The sequence below is a fragment of the Anopheles funestus genome, chromosome X (genome assembly GCF_943734845.2).
Source record: "Anopheles funestus chromosome X, idAnoFuneDA-416_04, whole genome shotgun sequence".
Taxonomy (NCBI): domain Eukaryota; kingdom Metazoa; phylum Arthropoda; class Insecta; order Diptera; family Culicidae; genus Anopheles; species Anopheles funestus.
In genome coordinates this window covers 20611244-20637548 of record NC_064597.1, presented here as the reverse complement: position 1 = coordinate 20637548, position 26305 = coordinate 20611244, and the positions used below count along the sequence as shown (strand labels likewise).

At 45.8% G+C, this 26305-nt stretch overlaps 1 protein-coding gene across 1 annotated transcript; it reads left to right on the top strand.

Moving 5' to 3' along the window:
* The first annotated feature begins 18038 nt into the window (after window positions 1-18038).
* On the top strand, window positions 18039-24606 carry LOC125768058 (uncharacterized). The gene is made up of 3 exons (XM_049435222.1): window positions 18039-20409; window positions 20890-21337; window positions 24558-24606. The coding sequence occupies exons 1-3, from the start codon at window positions 18039-18041 to the stop codon at window positions 24604-24606; spliced, it is 2868 nt and encodes a 955-aa protein (XP_049291179.1).
* The last annotated feature ends 1699 nt before the right edge of the window (window positions 24607-26305 follow it).

Sequence of the window (26305 nt, the reverse complement as noted above, 5' to 3'; positions counted from 1 at the left end):
TCGTAAATAGCGGTACAGTCCCTGACATAACACCTGAATTCGTAACAAATCTTAAAACTATCATGAGAAGAATAACACCTACCCAGACGTCCAACCATAATCCTAACAAAAAATATTTTGTAAATCCAAACCTAAATCTTTGTAATCACGTATTTGTACGCGTTGACAACGTAAGACCGTCCCTCACCCCTTCTTATGATGGGCCATATAAAGTTCTCAGAAAAGGAAAAAAGACGTACACAGTAGAAGTTAAGGGTAGGAAAAAGGCGATCTCGTTAGATCGCCTGAAACCAGCGTTTTTAAACGAACCGATCGATTGTAAAAACACGTGTAACGCCTCGCGTCCCGACCAAAAAATTGTAACCCCCAAACAGCCTTCGTACCAAACGCGCTATGGCAGGAACATTTTTCAACCACAAAACAGTTAAAGAAAGGGGGAAGTGATGTAGCGGCTCCATACGCATTTATGCCATATGCATATTGCATACAAGTAGGGACAAAGAACGCTCGATCCGCGAGCATAAACCAGACCCGTCGTGGGCCCTTCGTCGTTAGAACGAAGACAACAAATTTATGTATAACTAAGAATTAGGAATAAAATTAAGTCTCTTACTTTTGGACCACGGAACCGACCATACGTAATTATATCCTTAATCCGAAATTCCGCTCGTGACCCCATTTCTCCAAACTTTATCCTCTTTTCGTTTCCGTCTATCTTCCCTTGACCCCCTCCTCAGCATAGGGTAACTGATTGTTTAGGCTATATTGTCCTCTAGATTAGGTTTAGGTGTGTAATGTAGGTTAAGTTACTTCTTTGCTAAGCCGCGTGGCGAACAAATTACGAATAAATTATGAAATTATGAAATTGTGATTCTTGTGTGAACAGAGACTGATGCCGCAATATCAGGTCTACTATTACATGCAACATATAATAATTTTCCAACAAGCTTCTTATATTAGTAATTATTTGGAAGTGGTTTATCTTTTTCAGTTGGCTTTAAATATCCTACATCGATAGGAATTGGTTATATTTTCGCATCTTGTAATCCTGTTGATTTCAATATTTCCTCAATATATCTGCTCTGAGAAATATGATAATCTCCATTTCCATCACATTCTACTTCTATGCCAACATACCTTTTAACTTCTCCTAAGTTGACCACCTCAAAATTTCTCTTTAGAGTCCTGCTTATTGATGACAAATTATTTTCATCTTCACTGGCTATTATTAAATCATCAACATAGATTAATACATAGCACCATTTACCATTTTCTTGTCTTCTATATAAACATTGATCCGCTTCGCTCCGTTTGAACCTATCACCTTCCAAAACTTGATGTAATTTGATATTCCATGAGCGAGCACTCTGTTTCAAAACGTAAATGCTACGTTTCAAACGACAGACCTTGCTTTCTTCATTGTTTACGATAAAACCTGGTGGTTGCTTCATATACAACTCCTCCTCAAGGTCTCCGTTTAAAAATCCCCTTTTTATGTCATATTGTCGCACAATCATTTCACGTTTGGCTGCTACAGACATAAGTGCCCTAAAAGTCGTTTGACGAACAACTGGTGCATATACATTTTCACCATTTTCAATTCCATATTTTTGATGAAATCCTTGAGCCACAAGACGAGCCTTGTACCTATAAATCTTATCATTTGATGTCTTCTTTAATGCATACACCCATTTACAACCCAATACCTGCTTATCTTTCGGGATATCAACTAATTCCCACGTATCATTTCTTTTCATTGCCTCGAGCTCTTCATGCATTGCCTTCTTACAGTTGTTATTATCAGGACTAGCCAGCGCTTCTGCAAGAGTTTTCCGCTCCTCCTGAAATGTAGTTTCAGCCAGACAAGCATATCGCATCGGCAATTTACCTTGAGTTGCACGCGTTGATCTTCTCAGCATTTCCTCATCAGCTACAGGTGCATCTTCCCAATCATCTTGATCATTAGAATCCGTTGTAGTAGAATCGATTAAAACCTCAGTTGGATCTTCATCTGTTGCTGACTCGACCACAGGAATTTGACACCTCTTTATCGTCCGACTTGGCGTTCGTATTATTTTGCATCTTTTTGTTGTACTGCAAAAACTGCACATCTCGACTGATCGTTATATTTGATGTCAATACGTCAATCAAGCGGTAGGTCTTTGAATGTTCACTGTATCCCATAGGCTTGAGTTTTCTTGCCTTTTGATCAAGCTTACCACGTTTTTCGGTTGAGATATGGCAATAAACATCTACACCAAAAGGACGAATATGACTAAGATTTGGCTTAACTCCATGCCAAAGCTCATATGGTTGCAGATATAGAACGAGAAGGAAGACGATTTTGCAAATAATTTGCAGTAGCTACGGCTTCACCCCAGTATTCATCATTTAATCTTGCCTGGAACAACATACAGCGAGCCATTTCAACCAAATATCTGTTCTTTCGCTCTGCTGTCCCGTTCTGTTGCGGCGAATACGGTGCGGTGAATTGTCCAACAATGCCGTTCTGCTTAAGAAAATGTTTGAAATTTTCTCCAGTGTACTCTCCTCCATTATCGGATCTTAACACTTTTGGCTTCCTTCCAAATTTATTCTTCACCATTTCGACATATTCTCGAAACTTGTCCAGTACTTCCGATTTTCGATGAATAACATAAACGATCGCATACATCGAAAAATCGACGATAAACGTTAAGAAATATCTTTTTCCACTTAACGTCTCAGTACGTATTGGACCACACACATCCGTATGAATCTGATCCATTACTTCTTTTGTCTTGCTGTTCGACACCTTTGGAAATGGCACGCGATGCATTCACGTATACACACTTCACACTCATTTGAACATTTACATGGTTTGACTTTCATTCCCGGAACCATAAATTTTTTTAACTCAGAAATGTCTCTATGACCCAGTTTGCGATGCCAATCATGAATACTCTCGGAAACAGCATATGATATACACTCATGCAGCTTTCATACAAAAAGATTATTAATAGGTTGTGCAATGACACCAAACGCCCCATTTCGACCGATAGTTGCACCTTCCGCATTAAAGTTCACTTCGTAACCTTTCGCTACTAATTGCCGTACCGATAGCAAATTCGCTCTCATTTCTGGAACTAAGTACACATTATCAATTGTTATCGTATGAAACTTATTGTTCTTGTCTAATGCAATAAATTTGCCCGATCCTCTTCCAATTGACGTTACTTTTCCACCATCAGCAACACAAATCACTTCCTTTACACTGCTGTCTAAATTATCGAGAAAATCTCTTTTGTTCGTAATATGGCACGTTGCACCGGAATCCAAGATCCATACAACAGCACTTATTTCGTCTGTAGTTGTGAACGCCCAATTGAACCTTTCATCATGAACAGCACTATTCACTTTGTGATCGGATATACTGCTTTTCGCTTCTTGGCCATTGTCTTTCCACTTTTTCCATTTCCAACAATTTGCCTTTTTGTGTCCTGGACGCTTGCAAAAATAACATTTTTCATTTATACCCCCCTTAGAGACGGCATGCAAAGCAGTTTCCGCTTTCACTTCTGATCGGTTCGATCGCTTTAACCACTCATCGATTAGTTTCCTCGTAACCAGATCCATTGTTAAGTCCGCGTCGGGTCTCACTTCCAATGCCGTAACCAGCGTTTCGTACTCTTCAGGTAGACTGCTGAACAAAATGGCGACGAGCCAGTGCTCGTCAAGCACAGCGTTTTCTTGCAAATTGTTCAACTTTGCAACTAAGTCCGTCAGATTTGCAATGTGTGCTTCCATATCACCCTTTTGTTCTAACCTAACCTGACATATTTTACGCATTAGCGACACCTTTGTACTTAAAGTACGTTTCACATGAACTTTTTCCTAATTGTCCCATGCTTTTTTCGCTGAAGAAGCTTTTCTTATATGCGTAAGTTGCGAATCTTCAACTAATAAACCAATCGTGGCCATTGCCAGTTGATCTTTGGTCGTCCATTTTGTAGTCACCTCCTCTGGCTTTGTTTCACTGATCACTTCCCTGCATCCATCCTTTATGAGGAGCAGTTTCACTTTGAAACTCCAATTATCGTAGTTGGTAGCTTTTAGCTTCACAATTTTGTGCTCTATTTTGTCGTTCATTTTGACCTGTGGCGACCAATAGCCAATAGCCAGGACACAGAGAAGCGCCATCTAGGGTCAATAACGAGAACAAGCAAAGTTGTCTAGTGGGTGCCATATGGTGCGAACAAGTAACAAAGGACTTAGGGGAACAAAAGAATATGCGAAAACAGACAGGAGCAAACACGAAATCGTTCAAAAACACGGAAATAGGAAAGTTCGAGACATGGCCAGCACAATATAAAAGCGGCGGCATGTCCGAACTAAGTTAGTTATCGTTATACCGTCAACCGACAAGCATCTCGCTGCAGCCCCGAAGGAAGACCGAAGGACGACCAAAGAAGTGGCCAAGTACCAATCGACAAAGAAGGAAGGAAGGAAGAACAAATACAAGGGCTCCGAACTACGGAATAACCCCCCAAAGACCTCTTAATCAATATTGTTTCCTGGAACCGCGGCCTGGGCCCATAACCTATTGAGAATAAACGCTTTACCAGATAGTATTCTGTACTTGTTAACACCTGAAAGTTCCGTTTATTTCTGACTTTTTTCTTTTTCATGCAACTGACAGATTGCACTGTCACAACGTTCCATCACTCCGGTCATATCGTCTGATGTTGCCATAATTTTTTTTTTTTTTTTTTTGCTCGGTTAGAACGGCCTGGCCGTATCAAGACTTATTTTACCACGTAGCAGGATAGTCAGTCCATGCTACGGGGAGACGGTCCGGATGGCATTTGAACCCGGTCCCTGCCGTGCGGACGGGCGCCGTTTTTCACATGCACCACCGGGTCACCCCATGTTGCCATAATATTATATCTACAAAATGATCATCTTGAACGCTTTACAAGCCTTCAACAAACATCCTACAACAGTTATCAACTGTTTATCAAATCGTAGCGGCGCATTGAAAGGTGGTTTTAGACTCCTAAGCAAAGAAAACAAATAGTATTAATAATAGAGTTAAAACATCTTTCAATTACAGTTGAACTATTAGTTTTAAGAAACAATCCCACATCCTTAGCATATTTAAACTATCAGTCTAAGTATATTTACCCTCTTCTTCCGTTCCGGCTTGAATCCAATTGTCTACGAACATTCCGTTTCGTAAATCTATTCCACCACTAGAACCCTCCTGTACCTACGCTTTAACATCCGGCTACCCAATTTCTGAAACATAGAAGATTTATGTATTTACCCTGATCTGAGGAATAATGATTTTTAGGTTGGTGTTTTTTGTACGAGTGTTTTTATTTTTCAACATAGAATGGCGATCCTCGCACACGAACCGTTTTTACGTAGCTTTAGTTTGAGGATTTTACAATGATATTTGTTGAATTATCTATGGGTTTGTTGTTAAAATAAACATACCTTTTTTCGTAGGCTTTCGTGACATCTAATATGCAAAGCCGTATCAGAACATTATCAATCGTACATATTCTTGGCTCTTGCTTGATACCGAATAGGATCATTACAGATGTCACGAAGTAAGTTAACGTACAGTGCACTGTTAAATGTTTCATTGCGTTTCAATTTCTCCACGCGCCTTTTAATTTAAAGAGTCTGAGCATCTTTCAAACGGCATCGATTGCTGGTAACAAGGGAACGATAGAGAATGTTCCATGTGTTACGTTCAGCTGTGTTGTGATATGTTTTGTGCTTAATATTAGTTTTCCAGGAAGTGTCGCTACGGTCGCATCCTACAGAAACAGTTTGGCTCACGGGCTTAGCTGGTGCAATGCAATGAGCAATTCAATGAAAGGATCGGTGGCAAATCAAATGTTGTTATAATCCACTGGAGTGGATTTTACGCGAAGCCGCGATTTTTACTTAAGTTCGCGGAAAATGAAACGCGAACGCGACTGTTCTCGTTCGTTGTAAGATTGTAAGTGTCCTATATTTCTACAATATTTCCTTATATATTAACAAGTGTTGATGGTGTTGGTTCTTATCCTACACGCCGTGAGTTGGTGTTAGTTTTGGGAGCGTGGGAGGTAAAATCCTAGTTTTATCTGTTAGTGTTGTTTTAGGATTTTGTTGGCGATCGTCCGATTTGGGCCGTTTTAGTTAATTGCACCGAGTTTATAGACGCGCTTTTCCCTATCGACCTTTTCGCTGGTCCCTATTTTACCTAAAGCAAATATGTTGCCTGATCGGATGGTTTGAGGGATCGGGATGCAGTTTTATTGCATGCCACGTATGCCACGGCGTGCGGGCGTAGGTTTGTTATCGCTATTTTCGTATCGCGCTTGTTCGTACGAAGAATGCTGTTTATTGTATTTGATTTATGCATTTCGAGACCTTTTTACCAATGATAACATAACGAGATGCTCTGTATTTAAAAAAAATTGGATAATCGTTTGTTTAGGACAGCGAAGTTGGTGGTCTCTAATTATGAATTGCATATGATATGTTGAATCGCGTTTATTACTTAGCCTTTCCTGTTGCAGTGTTTATACAGCTGCATGTTGTAGATTTGAACCTAAGTTTGCCAGGCGATCCTGCGTAGCATCCTGTTTATTTAGAACGGCGTACCATTCTATGTTCATTTTCTCCTTAAATTTATTGCCCTTTTTGCTAACGTTTGTCCTGATCGACGTCGAGTCTAACATGTGAGCATATAATTCTCTTAATTGAACATATAATAGTTTTGAAATGTGTTTAAAAAACGTGAATCAGCATGATTGATCGTTGCGTTCACAACAGCTATGATCAGCAACTCTGGCCGGCAAAGACAAGCATTAGAAGAATTCTTAGCGAAACCCGGTCGATAGAAGGGCTTCTTTCGGACTTTCAATTAGTACCATTAGATGATAAGGAACAGCTAGAAAGTTATAATAGGCCTGTTACTGACGTAACAAAGGGTAGGCCGATTTTGAAGTTTTTAATGATGCCGTTTATTATTATGGCTTATTTACACAAAGATAAACGAAAAACTCAAAATAGTGACCGTCTTTCACCTCTGACGCTCTCTGTGCTACTGAACGCTGTGTGTCCTTTTCAGCCGCGGCCCTAGCTAAATCTTTGTTTATAGTCTGCTGGTTCATTTCTTGACAGCTGTCAACTTCATTTCTCCTTAGGTGCTGGCAGCGCTAACACCCCCACCCGTAACGTCTCTCGATTGCCTGCGATAGACTTTACAGAATTTCCAAAGCTGCTAAATGAATGACCGCTCGTCTTAGGATTTTCCCATTAGCTAACCTCACATCCACTTGCCTCACTCGATTATCTTTCCCTTTGATTGTTTGGACAACTCTAGCTCTTAACCATTCGTTTCGTTTCCCTTCAGCGATAAACACCAAATCGCCTACGTTCAGCTCTCTCTGATCCTCGAACCACTTATTTCTTTGATTTATGGTCGAAAGATATTCCTTTGCCCACCTTTCCCACATTCTATCTACTAAAAACTGCGAACGTTTGAATTGGTTTCTTAGTCCCTCTGCTAAACTATATGGATTGCAGATTGCAGAACATGATCCAGGTGCTCTTAGAAACTGATTAGGGGTTAACGCTGTTGGTTCTGTGGAGCTTTCTGACAAATAAGTCAAAGGTCGAGAGTTTATCGTATCACACGCTTGCGCAAGAACCGTTAAAAGAGTTTCGTCCGTTAATGGCCTATTGTCATTCAACACTAACATAGCCTCCTTCACTGACCTAACCATTCTCTAACACACGCCGCCCATGTGGGGAGTTCCTGGCGGGGTGAAATGCCACGACGTAGTAGCTGATGTGACTTTCTCTGCGCATTCGTAAAAGACCCTTTCTATCCGTTGAAGTTCATTGCTGGCGCCTTTAAAACACGTTCCGTTATCTGAATAGATATCATCCGCCTTTCCGAATCTGCTCTCGAATCGCATAAGTGCCATCAAGCACGACTGAGTTGTCAAACTGTAGACGATGCACCTCCAGATGCACCGCCCTCACGGTTAGGCAAGTGAAGACTGCAACCCAACGTTTTTCCTTACGTCGACCTACGGTGACCTCTAAAGGTCCTAGGTAATCATCCCCTACTGCACTGAAGGGCCGCAGTCTCGGTGTAGTCCTCTCTACAGGTAATGGTGCCATTCTCGGTGCAAGGGGTTTGCACTTATACACTCTGCACCAAGTACATTGACGACATGCCTCTTTTATAGCTGCCCGAAGTTTTGGAATGTGGAATCGCTGCCGCATCTCATTTAGAATCGTCTCATTGTTAGCATGTCCATAAGACTTGTGATAATGTTGAACGATCCTCTTTGTAATCTCGTGATGTCTGGGCAGTATCGTTGGATAACGTTGATCAAATGGAAGATCAGAGTTGTTGGTCAATCTGGACTCCATTCGCATTACTCCATCCTCGTCCAAAACTGGGGAACATTTGTACACCGCGCTCTTTTTCTTTATCTTTCTAGCTGTTGACGCATCTGTACTTTGAAGGTTAGTGCGCAGGATGTTCATCTCCTCTGGGAAACTTTCCCATTGACATTGTCGTATCAATGTTATCTCTGCCTTCTTTAGTTCTTCTCGTTGCAATGGTATTCTCTGAGCCGAAACATGCCTTTTTAGTATCTTCGAAAGCCTTCCGGGTGCTTCAAATGTAAGAACGGGTTCGTTATTTCTCTTTCGGATGCAATTATCGATGAAGCGACCGAGGTACGCTATTATCCGGATCAATTTTTGCCACGTTGGAAATGTAGAGTTAAGAAATTAGTTCATAAGTATAAACTAGGTTAAGATTGTAATTAGTATGTAAGTATTGGTGACGCAGCACACGCATCATACGGTCACCCGTAATGTGCGTACAGTTAGTTGAATAAATGCCACGAACGAGTACACAACAGATTGGCGACGAGGATGGGATGGAACAGAATGTTATCCACAACACACTACCCTTTACCACATGTAGATGACATACTTTCCAAAATTTCCAAGTGGAAATATTTTTGCAAATTAGATTTGACTGCCGCGTATTTGCAAGTACCATTATCAAAAGCCTCACAAGAAATATGTACAATCAATACCCACAAGGGATTATATCGTTATACACGCATGCCATTTGGCATCAGTTCGGCACCAGCTATTTTTCAAGGAATAATAGATCAAATTCTGTTGGGGTCACCAGGAATGGCCTACATAGACGACATACTAGTAGGAGGAACGACGACAAAAGAATGTAAACGCAATCTTTTTCTGGTGCTAGATAGGCTAAACAAGCACAGAGTAAAGTTGAATTTAGAAAAATCGGAATTTTTTAAATCTAGTATTGATTACCTCGGATACAATATCTCGGCAAGCGGCATAAAACCAAATCTAGATAAGGTTAAGGCGATAGCGGAAGTGACAAGCCCGAGAAACGTAAATGAACTACAAGCATTTTTGGGATTATTAAATTTCTACCGTAGATTCCTACCCAACTTGTCAGCTCAACTTTATCCGTTACATGCGTTACTAAAAAAGAATACAAAATTTAATTGGGATAATAAATGTGAGGAAATTTTTCAAGAAACAAAACAAATGTTAATAAATCATAAAGTCTTAGAACCTTATGACCCCAGTAAACCAATAGTGTTAGCTGTGGACGCTAGTCCATATGGAATGGGAGCGGTGTTGTCTCACGTCATAAACAAAATAGAAAAGCCTATCGCATTTGCCTCAGCTACACTTACCGAAGCGCAAAAAAACTATGCTCACGTACATAAGGAAGCGTTAGCCGTAATGTTCGGGGTAAACAAATTTCATAAATATATATTTGGGTTCAAGTTTAAGTTAGTAACCGATAATAGCGGAGTTAAAGAAATTTTCAACCCAAGCAGAGGAACTTCTTCGATCGCAATGGCTCGTTTACAAAGATGGGCCTTGACCCTTTCAAATTACGATTATGTTATTGAACAAAGACCAGGTACAATGATGAGCAACGCAGATGCTATGTCAAGGCTTCCGCTAGTGGGGAGAGGCGCGGGAGCGGGGAAACTTCAAACGTCAAGTGCGAACACGCTCCCATAAAAAGTGCAGAAAAAGTAATGTAAACAGCGATTATACTATCCAGAATTAGTGAAAATCGAATTCGGAACCTGCGACTTAGTGGAATTTGATGTTTTCCGAAGAGAAATAGGTGTACTTTTGCCAAAAACACGGTTAGTGTTTACAGAGTTACGTCACCAGCTGTCACCACGCGAACCGGACCCAACTAACAAATCTGATGCTCTAAGTAACGGCTTTTTGTTGTTATTGTGTTTGTGTGCGTTGTGTGTGTGTTTTTTTTTTAAATTGGCGTGAACGACGAAAACCCTTTGGGCCAATCAAACCGACTGGAAAATTCGGGGAGCACCCCGAAAATTCTTTGTGATCAATAAGTGCTCAATAAATAAATAACATCGGAAGCTTCTAGAAGATCACCGGAGCAATATGTCGGGGCTGGGCGAGGCGGCCCATCCCCCGGTAGCTGATGCCCTCCAGCTGAGGGTGCTGAGGCCTCGGAGGAGGTCAAGGTCTGCACCGCGACCATCCATCGTCCAAAGTGTCGTGGACCAGCGTCTGATACCACCACGTCCCGATACCCCCGCACCGGATGAGGTGGTTCTCTCGTCCAGCGACGGGGAGGAGGATGCCCTCAACTCCACCATCGTGGCGGTGGCTGAGGAGAGTGCGGTGCAACCGACATCATTGGTGGAGGAAACGGCAGAGCCAATGCAAGCCGCGTTGGAGGGCGCACTGAAGAAGTTAGTGGAGCTTGAAGACACTCTTCGCATCACGCGTGATGAGCTCCGCATTGCTAATGAGGAGCGAGCTGTCCTTAGGCGCGAGGTGGAGCTGCTTCGTGTCGGCACCCAGACGGTGGTGGCGATGCAGGAGACAGCGCTTGTTGCGAGCCAGCAGCCGACAGCTCAGGGGGGAAACCCTGAGACTGTTCGCAGACGCATGCAACGCCTCCGGAAAAAGCAGCGAAAGCAGCAGCAACAGCAGCAGCGCCAGCCACAGCGACGGGCGGTCGTAGGCTTGGTGCAACAGCAGCAGCGGCCTCAGCAACAGCAGCATGTAAAGCGTCAACAGCAGCCGATGGCGTTGGGACATGTTCCGTCCTCAGCCACTAGTCAGCAGTCATGGGTGACGGTGGTGAAAGGTCGCCCGTCCCGACAGCCACAGCAGCAGCTACCGCAACAGGAGGAGCTCATCTATCGTCCGCCTCAGATGCGGCAACAGGAGCAGCAGCAGCAGCAGCAGTTCCAGTCACGACAGCAACATCAGAAGCGCAAACGGCCGAAGCCGGAGCAGATCGAGGTCTCCCCCACGGGCGACGAAACATGGGAGATGATATACCGGAAGGTCAGACAGGCAGTTAACGGCAATGTCCTGTACAAGGATTTGAAAGACCATATTGTCTCGTGCAAACGCACGGACAAGAATCTGCTCCGGCTGACGCTGAGCAAGACGGCGGATGCACAGCTAATGCTACAGCATATCCGGGCCATTGTAGGGAGCGCCGGAGTAACCCGTCTTGTTACGGAGATGGCCACGTTGGTCTTATCCGACATGGACCCGTTGGCAGACAAGGCGGAACTAGTGGCAGCGCTCGACGCAAAGCATGGGACAAGTGCTGGTATCGTATCCACCAGCATTTGGAAGCTGCCAGACGGCTCCCAGCGTGCTCGAGTGAAACTCCCGGTGAAGTGCGCCAAGGCATTAGACGGTACCAAGCTGCGCCTTGGCCTGTGCATAAGCAAGGTCCGTGCAGCTCCGCCCACACCGAAGGAGAAGACGCGATGCTATCGCTGCCTCGAGATGGGCCATCTTGCTCGAGATTGCCGATCGTCTGCTGACCGTCAGAAACAATGCATCCGCTGTGGCGAGGAAGGCCACATGGCAAAAACCTGCCAAGCTCAGGCACTGTGCGCCAAGTGCGGTGGTCATCACACCATTGGCCACGCAGCATGCGCTCGGTTGGCCTCACGATGAGCTCAACACTGCGAGTTCTGCAGGCGAACCTGGGCCGTGGACGCACCGCCCAGGACTTGGCGCTACAGGCGGCAAGTGAGGAGCGCATCGACGTATTGGTGCTCTCGGAAATCTACCGCCCACCAGAGAGCAATGGGAGGTGGGTGTTCGACGAGGCGAAAAAGGTCGCAGTGGTGGCAACCGGCGAGCTTCCCATTCAGAAGGTGTGGCGCAGCGACATCCACGGACTTGTCGCCGCTCAGGTTGGAGGTGTGGCGTTCGTGAGCTGCTACGCCCCCCCGCGCCTCTCTATTGATGAATTCAAGCGGTTCCTCGAGGCTGTCCAGCTGGAAGCGCAAACTCACTCCCACGTCGTTGTTGCCGGTGACTTTAACGCCTGGCACGGTGAGTGGGGAAGCGCGCACGACAACGAGCGTGGTGAGGAATTGCTCGGCATGGCGGAGCAGCTCAATCTACGTTTGCTGAATCGGGGAAACACGCCAACCTTCGATGGCAATAGCGTGGCTGGGCCGAGCGTAATAGACGTGACCTTCGCAAGCCCTTCGATCGCTTGCTTGGACACTTGGGCGGTGAGCCAGCGGTACACGGCATCGGATCATCGGTGCTTGCTGTTCACCGTTGGATCACAGTCAGGCACCAGGCGGCTACATCACCAGCAGTCGCAACATCAGCGGTTCTTCCCCAGCCGGCAACGTCCTCGTCATGCTGGCAGGAGGTATAAGACCACTCAGTTTTCCGCGGCAGCATTCTTGGAGGCATTGCGAGGCGTGGATTTTGTTCAATGTGCCGGGAGCCAGGAGGGCATAGTCACGGCTATGTTATTGGCCTGTGACGAGACAATGCAGCGGGTGTCCAGAATGCATCTGAATCCGCATCGCAACACCTTCTGGTGGTCTCCACTCCTGGTGCAGCTGCGGGACAACTGTGAGGTTATTCGCGACCGGATGCAACAAACAGTAGACCTGGAGGAACGCAGCCACGTAGCAGCACAACACCGTACAGCACGGGCGGCGTTGAGTCGGGCTATTAAGGCTAGCAAGAAGAGCAGCTTCGAAGAGCTCATAAATCTGGCCGAAGATAATGAGTTCGGAGAGGGTTATCGAGCCGTCATGTCCCGACTCCGCGGTAGTCGGACACCACCCGAGATGGATAAAGTCATCCTTGATCGGATTGTCTCAGACTTATTCCCGGAGCATCCTCGAGTGCAGTGGCCTGAACCGATTGACACTGGCAGTCAACCGTCCATTCCAACGTCATCGGATTGGATGAATCCGGTTACAGTTGAAGAACTCTTGCTTATCGTAGGCCAGATGAGCAACAAGAAGGCTCCGGGTCTCGACGAAATCCCGAATGCCGCGGTGAAGACCGCGATCACGGCGTACCCGGAGGTTTTTAGAGCGATGTACCAGGATTGCCTGGAGAAGGCCACATTTCCTGCAGCATGGAAAAAGCAGCGGTTGGTACTTCTCCCGAAGCCAGGAAAGCCTCCGGGTGAGAGCAGCTCGTACCGACCTCTATGCATGCTCGACGCATTGGGGAAGGTGCTTGAGCGCCTCATCCTTACCCGCCTGAGCGCGCACATTGAGGAGCCAGCTTCACCTCGGTTGTCGGATCGACAGTACGGGTTCCGCCGAGGACGCTCCACCATCAGCGCTATCCAGAGGGTCGTCAAGGCAGGTAGGGACGCGATGGCTTTTAAACGTACGAACCGCCGGGACAAACGGTTCCTGCTGGTCGTGGCACTGGACGTTCGTAATGCGTTCAACACGGCCAGCTGGCAGTCCATCGCCAGCGCTCTCCTGGCGAAAGGAGTTCCGGTCAGTCTGCAGCGCATCATCCGCAGCTACTTCGAGGATCGTCAGCTGTTTTACGACACTAGCGAGGGCCCCGTCGTACGGCTTGTCACTGCCGGAGTCCCGCAGGGGTCTATCCTGGGCCCCATACTGTGGAACATAATGTACGACGGGGTACTTGACATTCCGCTCCCGCCTGGGGCAGAAGTCGTTGGCTACGCCGACGACCTGGTGCTGCTGGTTCCGGGCGTTACAACCGAAGCGGTAACAGCAGACGCGGAGATGGCAGTCGAGCGGATTCGCTGCTGGATGCAGGAGCATCTCCTTGAGCTGGCGCCAGCGAAGACGGAGGCGGTATTGATAGCCAGCGTCAAGAAGCCACGCCGCTTAAGCTTCAGGGTCGGCGACGTCGAGGTCCGGACCACCAGGAGCATTCGATATCTGGGAGTGGAGGTTCAGGACCACCTTTCTTGGCTGCCACACGTCGCTAAGGTGACGCAGAAGGCTGCGAATGTGGTGACAGCCGTTTCGCGGCTGATGCTGAACCACAGCGGTCCCAAGGCATCGAAATCCCGACTTCTGGCGTACGTGGCAGAGTCGGTGATGAGGTATGCGGCTCCCATCTGGTCAGAGGGCCTGGAGATCAGGGAGTGCCGCAGGCTGCTTCAACGAGTTCAGCGGAAAGCAGCCTTGAGGGTGGCACGAGCATTTCGTACCGTCAGGTATGAGACGGCAACCCTCCTTGCAGGACTCACCCCGATCTGCCACCTCATCAGGGAAGACGCCAGGGTGCATGCCCGTCTACATGCACCGGAACGTGTAGATACTAGGAGCGCGATCCGGAAAGCGGAGCGGCAGGAGACTATCCGGCAGTGGCAGCTGGAATGGGACGCCGACGCCGCCAGCAACGAGGCTAGTAGATACACACGATGGACGCATCGTTTGTTGCCTAACATCGCAGCCTGGCAGTCGAGGAAACATGGAGACATGAACTTCCATCTGGCGCAAGTGCTTTCGGGACATGGTTTTTTCCGGGAGTACCTCTGCATCAATGGTTTCACGTCGTCCCCGGACTGCCAGAGTTGTGTCGGCGTCCCGGAGAACGCGGAGCACGTGCTGTTCGAGTGCCCGCGGTTTGCAGAGCTGCGGCAACGGCTGCTCGGAGAGGGCGGATCAGACCCAGTGCGGCCTGAAAACATTCAGCGGCACTTGCTCCAGAACCAGGAGAGCTGGAGCCGCATCTCGGATGCGGTGAAAGAGATAACGTCTCAGCTACAGCACTCCTGGAACGAGTACAGGGCGAACCGAGCGGCCCAACGCATCGACGAGCAGGACGCAGAGCTCCGAGCGGAAGCGGATCGCCAGGCTGCGCTGATAGAGGGGCGCAACAATCGACAAATTGAGGCGCAACGGGCAAATCGGGAGCAACAGCGACCAGACCGTCCGAGATCTTTGCCAGCACCATTGGCAGCATCCGCCGACCGTGACCACGTGGGGCGGCGTGTTAGTCGATGGAGGGCACGGCACCAAGACAGCAATGTGTCGGTCGGGTTGTTTGGTCAGTACTCCTTCTTATCGAGTGAGGAGGAGGACCCCCAACAACACCGGGGCGGACCAAACAACGACGAGGAGGACTCTGCCACGGAGGCAGATGTTGCGTCTCGTTAACCAAAATACGGGGAACAAAGGAGGCCAAAAGGCAAAAGCGGAAGCTGCAAAGCGGTCTATGTTAGAGTTAAGAAATTAATAATATGCGAAAGGTGCATTAGCACGGTACAGAGGCTCCTTCAGAGCAATCGATCAGCCTAACAAAGACCCCTCGCAGGGCAATTGTTAGGTTGTAGGGAAGGGCAGCTTTTGAGATTTGTAAATTTCCTGTAAATTTTACAACATATACTAATAAAGCAACCCGATATTATTGGCTTCCGCTAGTGGAAGCACCAAGTGTTGAAAATATTCAGTTAGGAATAAAGGCGGTTCAAGAAAGTGGGCTATTAAATGATGTTAGAATACGTTACAATCAGCAGGAAGACCCTTTGATTAAAAAATTATATGAAAGAGTAAAAGGCGGCTGGACGCATGAACCGGACTATAGTTTAAAACCATTCTTTAAACTCAAAACGCATTTTGGATTAGAAGACGGCATTTTATGTTTTAATGATAGGATAGTAGTACCGGAAAGCCTAAAAAGTCTGACGCTAACAAACTTACACCAAAATCATGAGGGTATAGTAAAAATGAAAATGAACGCACGGCAGCACGTGTAAAATCGTGCAAAGTATGCCAGTTACGTCAAATAGTGCCAAAAGAAGTGGTAGTAACTAAATGGCCAAGCGTAGAAGGGCCTTTCCAAAGGGTACATTTGGATCTCTTTTATATAGAAAGCCGTACCTTACTCATAATAGTAGATGCTTTTTCAAAATATATAGACGTTAGACTATTAAATCTTCCGCGGGCGTCCGATATCATCGAAAACCTAGAAAACTTTTTTGCATGTTTTGGATTGCCTCAGGAAATCGTGACCGATAATGGTCCACCCTTTAATTCGGTTGCTTTTGAAAATTTTCTAAACGTGAGAGGTATAAAGGTATCGAAATCACCCCCATACCACCCACAATCAAACGGGTTAGCGGAAAGAGCTGTTAGAACAGTAAAGGAAGTCATCAAAAAATTTATGATTGATGAGAAAGTAAAACATCTATCCCTAACTAGGAAAATCAATAGATTTTTAACAAATTATAGGAACACACCGTGTACTGTAACAAAAGTCACGCCAGCCTCACGAATATTTAGTTATGTACCAACCACTATAATGAATTCAATGAAACCTAAAACGGGAGCGACACCTCTTAAAAAATCACCAATGAAAAAGCAATTTAGTAAACCTAACGTATTTAATACGTCGTATATGACAAAGACGGTAGAATTTAAAGAAGGAGAAAATGCCCTATATAGAAATCATTTTAAGGAATTATTTAGATGGATTCCGGTTACTATTTACAAAAAACTTAGTATTTTACGATATTTGGTAAACATTAATGGAAATATTAGAATGGTACACATCAACCAATTGAAAAAGAATTCTAATTACGAACCAATAATCTTGGCCCAACCGCAAACAACAAAATATGATGAAGAAAAGGAAATATTAGATAAAGTAAAACTAGAACCAAAACCGAGTAGAAAACGAGCCAGAAGCGAATCTTCCTCACCGCCCATTCGAAGATCTGAGCGACTAAAGGGACAACCTAGGAAAAAATATCCCAAATAAGATCAATAGTTTAGCGGGGAGAATGTAGAGTTAAGAAATTAGTTCATAAGTATAAACTAGGTTAAGATTGTAATTAGTATGTAAGTATTGGTAACGTTGCACACGCATCATAGGGTCACCCGTAATGTGCGTACAGTCAGTTGAATAAATGCCACTAACGAGTACACAACAAACTCTACATAAATCACAACACTGGTCAGCATATTGCACTGCACAAAGCAATCGCGCATACTTGCAAACTTCCGCGCATCATTTACGCACGCACAGATATAAAATTTTCTAAGTCCCACAACACGTCCGCCCTGGACTTAGCGCACAGCAAACTGAGCTCGTCACAGTGTGGGATGAACGCTAGAGTAAGGACGCAGGATAAACAATATAGGTCAGAACGAGATGGAAACAATTCTAGCTTCAACAAACTCTGTCGGCTCACACACACAATCAAGGGTTTCATGCTTTTTTTCGGGTTTCGCCGTCGTTTTCCATGTTCTTCTTGATCTTTTGCCGTAATTCTCTCAAATTTGAGGTCTCTTTGTTTGTAGGGATAGTTCTCTTTTTCCAATATTACGCGAAAAATAGTGGAATTTGTTTAAGCTTCCCTGTACCACCGCCCTGCACCGTACCGCCGTTTACACGCGATAAACGTTCCACACGTTACACGATAAGAGCAATAAAAAGTGCATGTTAAGAAAACGCTATCCGTCGCGTATTTATATTCGGAAGAAGTGCAATATATCACCGTTCGTTGCTAAGCGCAACATTTTATAAAAATTCCACGTCTGGAAATTTTACGCGAGTGCTAGGGTGAACCGTGTCGTAAGACAGTTGAGGCCGCGAAACACCGAAGGAACGCGAACAACAGACGATACGTCGGACGTCGAGAGAACAGTTGAGGTGTACGTTACACATTACGCCAACAGACGCTAACACTCACTATGGAACACCAGCACGACACACTTGCACCGGTAACACAATCGAACGAACCTCAGCAACCTGAAACGGAAACACCGGATCATAGGCCACTTGCATCGGCCGCGGATTCGCCTCACTTCCGACCGTTCGCGCCTACCATGGAAGACTGGACGATTAACTCGTCACTGGAGATCGTTGACCGCGCTAGGCAAACGACCTCGAATGCAAACGAACCTCGAAACTTTGGTATTTTACATATTTCGGACCGCCATCCCATATCCGCTTCGGGGCTAGAGGAATACAAGTGTAATGTGGCATTAATGCACGAGTTGGTGGAAAAGTTGCCGCATGTGCTTCGGCTTGACTGGGCGCGACACCGTATGCAGTCAAGCTCCGCGACACTTTATGATTTCAGTAAGTGGATAGAGACGCAAGTCAAGGCTGCCAGTCTAATAACTTTGCCGTCTCTAGAAGCCCCCAAGGAGAAAAAACCCGACAGTAGAAGTAGGACCCATCACATACATGTGCATGAAGCTACGGTGTCAGATAGCAAACGGAGCCAAATTTGTCTGTTGTGTAAGGGCACTTGCGTTGACCTGCCGCATTGCAAGCAATTCATCAGACAAGGGGTCGACGATCGATGGGTGACCATACGCAAACTGAAGGCTTGCCGCAAGTGTCTTAAAACACACACCTACAGCTGCAAGGGGATGAAAGCTTGCGGAAAAAATGGTTGTGAGTACCTGCACCATGAGCTCCTACATAATGACGAACGCCATAAAAAACCAAGCGAAAACACGGTGACCACAGCTGCACTGAACGCGCATTCAGATGTAACCGGTGACGTATTTTTAAAATACATTCCCGTAATGGTTTGCGGACGAGATAAGGCTATTGCAACCTTCGCCTTTTTTGACAGTGGATCTACCGCTACCTTCATGGAGCATGGTCTTATCGAAGAGCTTGGTCTGGAAGGAGAACCACATCCTCTTTGTCTGAAATGGACAGGCAACTCGGAACGCGACGAATCGGGTTCTATACGAGTATCGTCATTGAATATTTCGGGAGTCGGGCAAAACCGCAACATGCATGTAATCCAAAAGGTGCACACAGTACAAAACCTATCCTTACCAGCCCAGACTCTGTCAGCGGACCAAGTAACTGAACAGTATGCGCACCTACAAGGTTTGCCAATACAAGCGTACGATAATGCAAGGCCTCGTTTGCTTATCGGCATTGACAACTACCACTTGGCTCGACCGACTCGATACGCGGAAGGTGGGATATATGATCCCGTAACGGCAAAGACTCCCTTGGGTTGGGTTGTATATGGCCCACGAAGTAAAAATCTTCCAAAGGCCAATGCTCATGCATTACACACCATCCGAATATGCAAGTACGGTGCGGATGCCGATGCTAATCTAGATGCAGCGGTGAAAAACTATTTTACGCTCGAATCCATCGGTATCGTCCGACCTCTGGAAACACTTCGTTCGAAGGATGATGAGCGAGCGTTAAAGATTCTCAACTCGGCAACGAAATTTTCTGGCAAGCATTATGAATCCGGATTACTGTGGCGTTTTGACGATATTAAGCTGCCATGCTCTCGTGATATGGTCCTGAGGAGATACACATGCCTGCGGAAAAGAATGTCGAAAGATTCAGCATTAGCGAAGGCAGTCATTGACAAAATGAGAAGCTATGAAGGGCAGGGCTATATTCGACGATTATCGCCTGAAGAACTGTCAAAGAAAGGCCCCAGAGACTGGTTTCTTCCGATATTTCCAGTCTTTAATGTGAATAAGCCCGGTAAGGTTCGTGTAGTCTTCGACGCTGCGGCGAAAGTCCAGGGTGTAAGCCTCAACACCTATCTGCTGAACGGACCAGGTCTTTTGACAGGGCTTCTATCCGTTTTATATAAATTCCGTGAGCATCGTGTGGCCATAGTCGGGGACATTAAGGAAATGTTTTTCCAAGTCCGTATGAATCCAGAAGACCAACGATCCCAGATGATTTTGTGGAACGAAAACGACTCTGCGGGTAGTGAGTCGAACGTCTATGCGGTCGCGGTAATGACTTTCGGTGCTGCGTGTTCACCGAGTACAGCTCAGTTCGTAAAAAACTTGAACGCGGATCGCTTTGCCGACAAATATTCTCGGGCTGCGAAATGTATCAAAGAGGAACATTACGTAGACGATCTATTGGCCAGTGCGGAATCAGAGGAAGAAATCATCACGTTAGCTGAACAAGTCCGATATATCCATGCAGAAGGTGGTTTCGAAATTCGAAACTGGTTGTCCAACTCGCCTCGTGTGACATCACATCTACAGCGTGAAGCTTCGCCCGAAGACAAGATAGCCATGTGCTCCGATGATCGCGTCGAAAAAGTGTTGGGTATGTGGTGGGATACGTTAACTGACACATTTACTTTCAAGCTATCCCCCAAACACGATACACGGCTGCTGTTTGAAGGACGACTACCAACAAAACGTGACGTCCTGCGTACAGTGATGGCGATTTACGACCCAATGGGAATCATCGCGAATTTTCTGATGTACGTGAAAATTCTCATGCAGGAGATTTGGCGTGCTGGCCTTGGATGGGATCAGGTGTTATCCGGTCGGTTAGCAGAAAAATGGAACATTTGGGTCGCGGTATTGCCGAGTATCCTAGAAGTACGTGTTCCCAGGTGCTACAGTCAGCTCACTTCGGTAAATGCAAAAATACAGCTTCACATATTTTGCGATGCCAGCGAGAACGGGGTAGCTGCAGTGGCGTTTTTCCGTTTCGACGATGGAGGTGTCATAGAGTGCGCTCTTGTGGGTGCGAAAACTCGCGTGGCTCCGATTAAATTCGTATCCATCCCTCGTTTAGAACTGCAGGCCGCAGTCATCGGAGCCCGTTTTGCTGCAGCCATTATCACCCAACACCGGATATCCGTTGAACGCACTTTCTACTGGACCGATTCGCGTGACGTTGTGTGCTGGTTGAGATCGGACCATCGCCGATTTAGCCAGTTCGTTGCATTCCGAGTAGGTGAACTCTTGGAGATGACTTCTGTTCAAGAGTGGCGCTGGTTATCAACGAAGATGAACGTAGCTGATGATGGAACCAAGTGGCAGAAGGCACCAACTGCAGATCCGGATAGTCGTTGGTTTCGCGGACCGGAGTTCCTGTGGAAGCCCGAGTGTGATTGGCCAGCCCCCGAACAATATCCCACCGACACGACGGAGGAGGTACGCTTACACGTGATGCATCACACTACCAATACGGAGCCATGGATTAAGCTCGAGCGTTTCTCATCCTGGAACCGTCTGTTAAGGTCAGTAGCATACGTTTTTCGATTTGTATCCTTCGTCGCATCCAAGAAAACCGCATTAACTACTGGACCGTTAACGCAAAGTGAGCTCGAAAAAGCGGCACAGGCTATTATTCGTTTGGCACAACGAGAAGAACGCCTCACCACCAGAGGCGTCCATCTGGAGGTTGTACACTCCCTGACTACAGCCTCATGCATCCTAGCCATACGCCGTTTCATCGCTAGGCGTGGGCAACCTCTGGAGTTCATCAGCGACAATGGGACAAATTTCGTCGGTGCATCACGAGAGCTTGCGGAGGCCTGGGAAGCAATAGACAAGTAACGATTAGCGAAGAAATTCACAACACCACAGCTCACGTGGAAATTCATCCCACCTGGTGGACCACACTTTGGAGGCTGCTGGGAACGGCTGGTGCGATCCGTCAAGCAGGCGATAAGCGAGATGCGGATGTCGCGGTTGCCGACCGACGAAGTGCTAACTACTGCTTCGACGGAGATCGAAGCTATGCTTAATTTTCGTCCATTAACGCAGGTACCACTAGACAGCGAATCCGAACTGCCGTTAACTCCGAATCATTTCTTGCTAGGAACAGCGAACGGAGAGGCCCCGAAAGCAGTATTTAGTGACGACGCTGCTACCCAAAAAACTTCCTGGAAGGTGTCAGAGGTTATGGCGAATATCTTCTGGAAAAAGTGGGTGTCATACTACTTACCGACCTTAACGCGCAGGTCTAAATGGCATCATCAGGTTCGTCCGATTAAGGAAGGTGGCGTTGTTGTGATCGCGGATCCTAACCTTCCCCAAAACACGTGGCCCAAAGGACGGGTGGTGGCAGTCATCCAGTCGAAGGACGGGCAAGTCCGACGCGCGACGATAGCTACGAGCACCGGAATCTACGAGCGGCCGGCCACGAAAATAGCTGTATTAGATGTACAACAAGAAAGTAATGTTACAGGGTATCCCGCAATTTTTTGACACTTTCCTAAGGTTTTTTGAACGCGTCCCAGAAATTTTTGATTTCGTCCCATAATCTTTTGAACACATCCCAGAAATTTTTGATTTCGCCCCAAAATATTTTGAACGCTTCCCATAAATTTTTGAATTCGTCCCATAATTTTTTAACAGGTTGCTAATTCGATCTATTGCATGTACATAAAATTTTTTACAAAAAGTGATGTGGTTATATTTGTTTAAGCTAGGTTTGTATGTACCTTTTTTACATCAATTGACCACTGTTTTACATACATTAGCCTGCAATTTTAAAGAAAATTTACGGAAAAACATTCATTAAAAAGTAAATGCTAGTTTTTAACATTGCAACTAAATTGAACCCTCCCCATCTTAAAAATCATCATACCATTGTACAAGATCATCACCTGGTCCATCAACCCCTGGTCCGTCGTTTGAAATCGTTTTGAAATCCGTACATGAGTTACCAAACATTAGCCTCAACCCGATCAGTTCTTTTACGATTTGTTCCCTGATATCCTTAACTTAGGGGTGATTCGCTAACTATCATTCCACTTAGGGCCTGGGAGCAACATGACCCACCACCAAGAAAATAGTCAAGTTAGTAGTAGTAAACACAAACCGCGAAAAAAAAATATTTCTACTTGTTTCGATTTGTTGCACGTGTCAGAAAATGGACTCATGTGAAGTTCTTTTGAAATACATTTTTTAAATATTTTGTAAATGATTTTGTTTAACTATATTTATACACGCCCTAATTATTTGCGTTCTTCCAATCTAGTATTTAAATAGCTACTCAGAAGCACTCCACGTGCTGAGAACTTTAGGGAAGAAATTAGCTCAATACAGTAACATTCAAAAATATTTGGGAACCTGTTAAAAAAATTATGGGACGAATTCAAAAATCATTGGGAAGCTGTTAAAAAACCATGGGACGAATTCAAAAATTTCTGAGACGCGTTAAAAAGATCATGGGATGGATTCAAAAATTTCTGGGAAGCGTTCACAAGATTTTGGGACGAAATCAAAAATTTATGGGAAGCGTTCAAAAGATTATGGGACGAATTCAAAAATTTCTGGGAAGCGTTCAAAACACCTTAGGAAAGTGTCAAAAAATTCCGGGATACCCTGTATTACGGAATCCTTGGCGCGTAGTTTGACAGACTTTCGGTACGAGGTTGAATCCAGCGCAACGTTTGAAACGTTGGTTGTTACTCCGGAAGTGGGCACAGTGGAGCATTTACGATACTAAATATTAAGGCTTGTCACTCATCGTGGGTTGTATTACTACAACCGCCTTCCTCCCGGCATCAAAGTAGCCCCAGCCGCGTTCCAGCAGATAATGAACGGGATGCTTTCAGGACTTCAAGGAACCTCGGGCTACATGGACGACGTCGTTGTCGCAGGCAAAACGGAAGAACACGATGAAAACTTAGACAAACTATTCCGCCGCCTTTAGAAGTATGGGTTTACCGTCCGAGTTGATAAATGCTCATTACAGATGAAGGAAATAAATTACCTCGGACACGTAATTGATCGTAATGATCTTAGGCCAAACCCTACTAAAATAGAGGCTATAACCAATCTTCCTCCTCCTACCGATATAAGCGGCGTGCGATCCTTCTTGGGTGCAATAAACTATTATGGCAAGTTTGTCCCTAAAATGCGAGAGCTAAGATATCCGCTGCATAACAGTGCGCTGGAGCAGTGCGAAAAGGCATTCCAAGCGTTCAAGAGAATTTTGTCGTCGGATCTTCTTCTCACGCATTATGATACTAATGCGGATATCATCGTAGCAGCCGACGTTTCATCGATCGGATTGGGTGCCACCATTTCGCACAGATTTCCGGATGGCACAACTAAAGTCGTACAGCATGCTTCACGAGCGCTAACCAAAGCCGAAGAAAAATACAGTCAGATAGACCGAGAAGGGTTAGCCATCATCTTTGCCGTAACGAAGATCCACAAGATGCTGTACGGTCGACCGTTCAAACCGATCACCGACCTCTGCTACGAATTTTCGGTTCCAAGAAAGGCATTCCAGTGTACACCGCGAATCGGCTGCAACGCTTCGTGTTGATGTTGCCATCGAATATGCACCCCCGGCGATTTTGGGAATGCTGACATACTGTCCAAACTGATCAGGAATCATGCAAAACCCGAACCCGAATATCTCATATCCAGCCTCGAATTGGAAAATGATGCAAGATCTGTTGTGGTGAATATTATTTACTCATTTCCTCTTAATTTCAGATATGTCGAGCAACAACCACAGACTGATCCCTTACTGCGTAAGGTATAAAAATACATTCTTGGAGGCCGGCCGCGCAATGAGTCATACGGAACAGACCTATCTACAACAGGGTTTCTACAACAGAAAAGAAGCTTTGTTCAGTGTAGGAGGCTGTATCATCCCTGAGAAGCTACGTTTGCGATGTCTGAACCAACTCCACCAAGGGTATCCAGGAATCCAGCGTATGAAATCGTTAGCACGCAGCTATATATATTGGCCTTCGCTGGATAGCGCGGTATAGCAGACCGCGTAGCCACCTGTTCGTCCTGTATGGCAGCTGCTAAATCATCTCCCCTCATCGAGTCACAGCCGAAACCGTCAAAATCATAGGAGCGTGTACATATCGACTACGCCGGACCACTGGACGGTAAATATTTTCTAATCGTTGTTGATGCATTCTCTAAGTGGCCGGAAATCGTGAAGACGTCATCTACTACCGCGACTGCTACCATTTCGATCTCTAGGAACATTTTCGCACGTTTCAATATGCCGCACAAGTTAGTCAGCGATAATGGAACGCAATTCACTAGTGAGGCGTTTAGTGATGTTTGTATACACAGCGGCATAAAACATATTACCACGGCCCCATTTCATCCACAGTCGAATGGCAAAGCAGAGAGATTCGTGAATACCTTAAAGCGTGCCCTACGGAAAGTTAGAATAGATAGGATTTCTCTTGACGAAGCACAGGAAATCTTTCTTCTATCATATCGATCGACACCGCATCCTGGCCTTGACCGGCGTACGCCGGCCGACATAATGCTTGGTCGAAACATCAGAACAACTTTAGAGTTGCTGAGACCGCCGTCATCGTCAGACGTGAAAGAGCCATACTACGGAAGAAAATTTATACGCGGTGATCCTGTTTTCGCCAAAATGTTCTGCCGGAATAGATGGAAGCGATTTGCCGGTAAGGTTGCTAGAAGAATCGGCAACGTTATGTACAAGATCGAGAGTGAAAACGTGCAAATGCATAGACGGCACATTAACCAGCTTCGCAAACGTTTAAGTACTGGCCATCGTCTCGATACCTCGGCTGATAACCATTGATACTGACGGGAACAAATCGGACTACGGGGTCCGCTGTACAGAGTTGACTACGCGAAGAATAGTCAACTTGAAGCTCTTGCGCTAGCTTCTTTTCGCGTCGCGGAACTATCGCACTTCTCTTGCGGAAATCGGCGATTGCCAAATCACTCGAGTCAGGACAACTAGCCTGTGCTTCTGGATTATCTAGAACAAGTATCTAGCTGTGGACCTTCGTGGGTATCTGATTAGCCAGAACCTAAGACGGTGTATTGAGCTTCGAACTCGCCCGTTTGAGGTTTAGATTGCAAGAGCGTCCTTTATTAATAATTTCTTCCGGCTTATATACTAACTATGGATTCTGAGTTTTAAAGTAAAAGTGAGATGAAGAATTAGAACGAGATGAAATCATTTCCATATGATAGAATTTGAGTTTGAGCGCATAGCGTTGATCATAGCACTCGTAATGCTTCCTCTGCGTTTTATATTGATTGTTATGATTTCCTCGCTGGCGCGCGAGCATGATCGTTCTAAGATGCGATATCGCATTCTCAACTTACGCTTAAGGTTCGAAATTCATATGTTTATCCCAACACACTTCCGAGTTTGTTTACACTTATGCGTAGCGCGCCATGACCGTTCTAACCCCGGCTCTAAACGCTTAGCAATTGTCGCGTTTGCG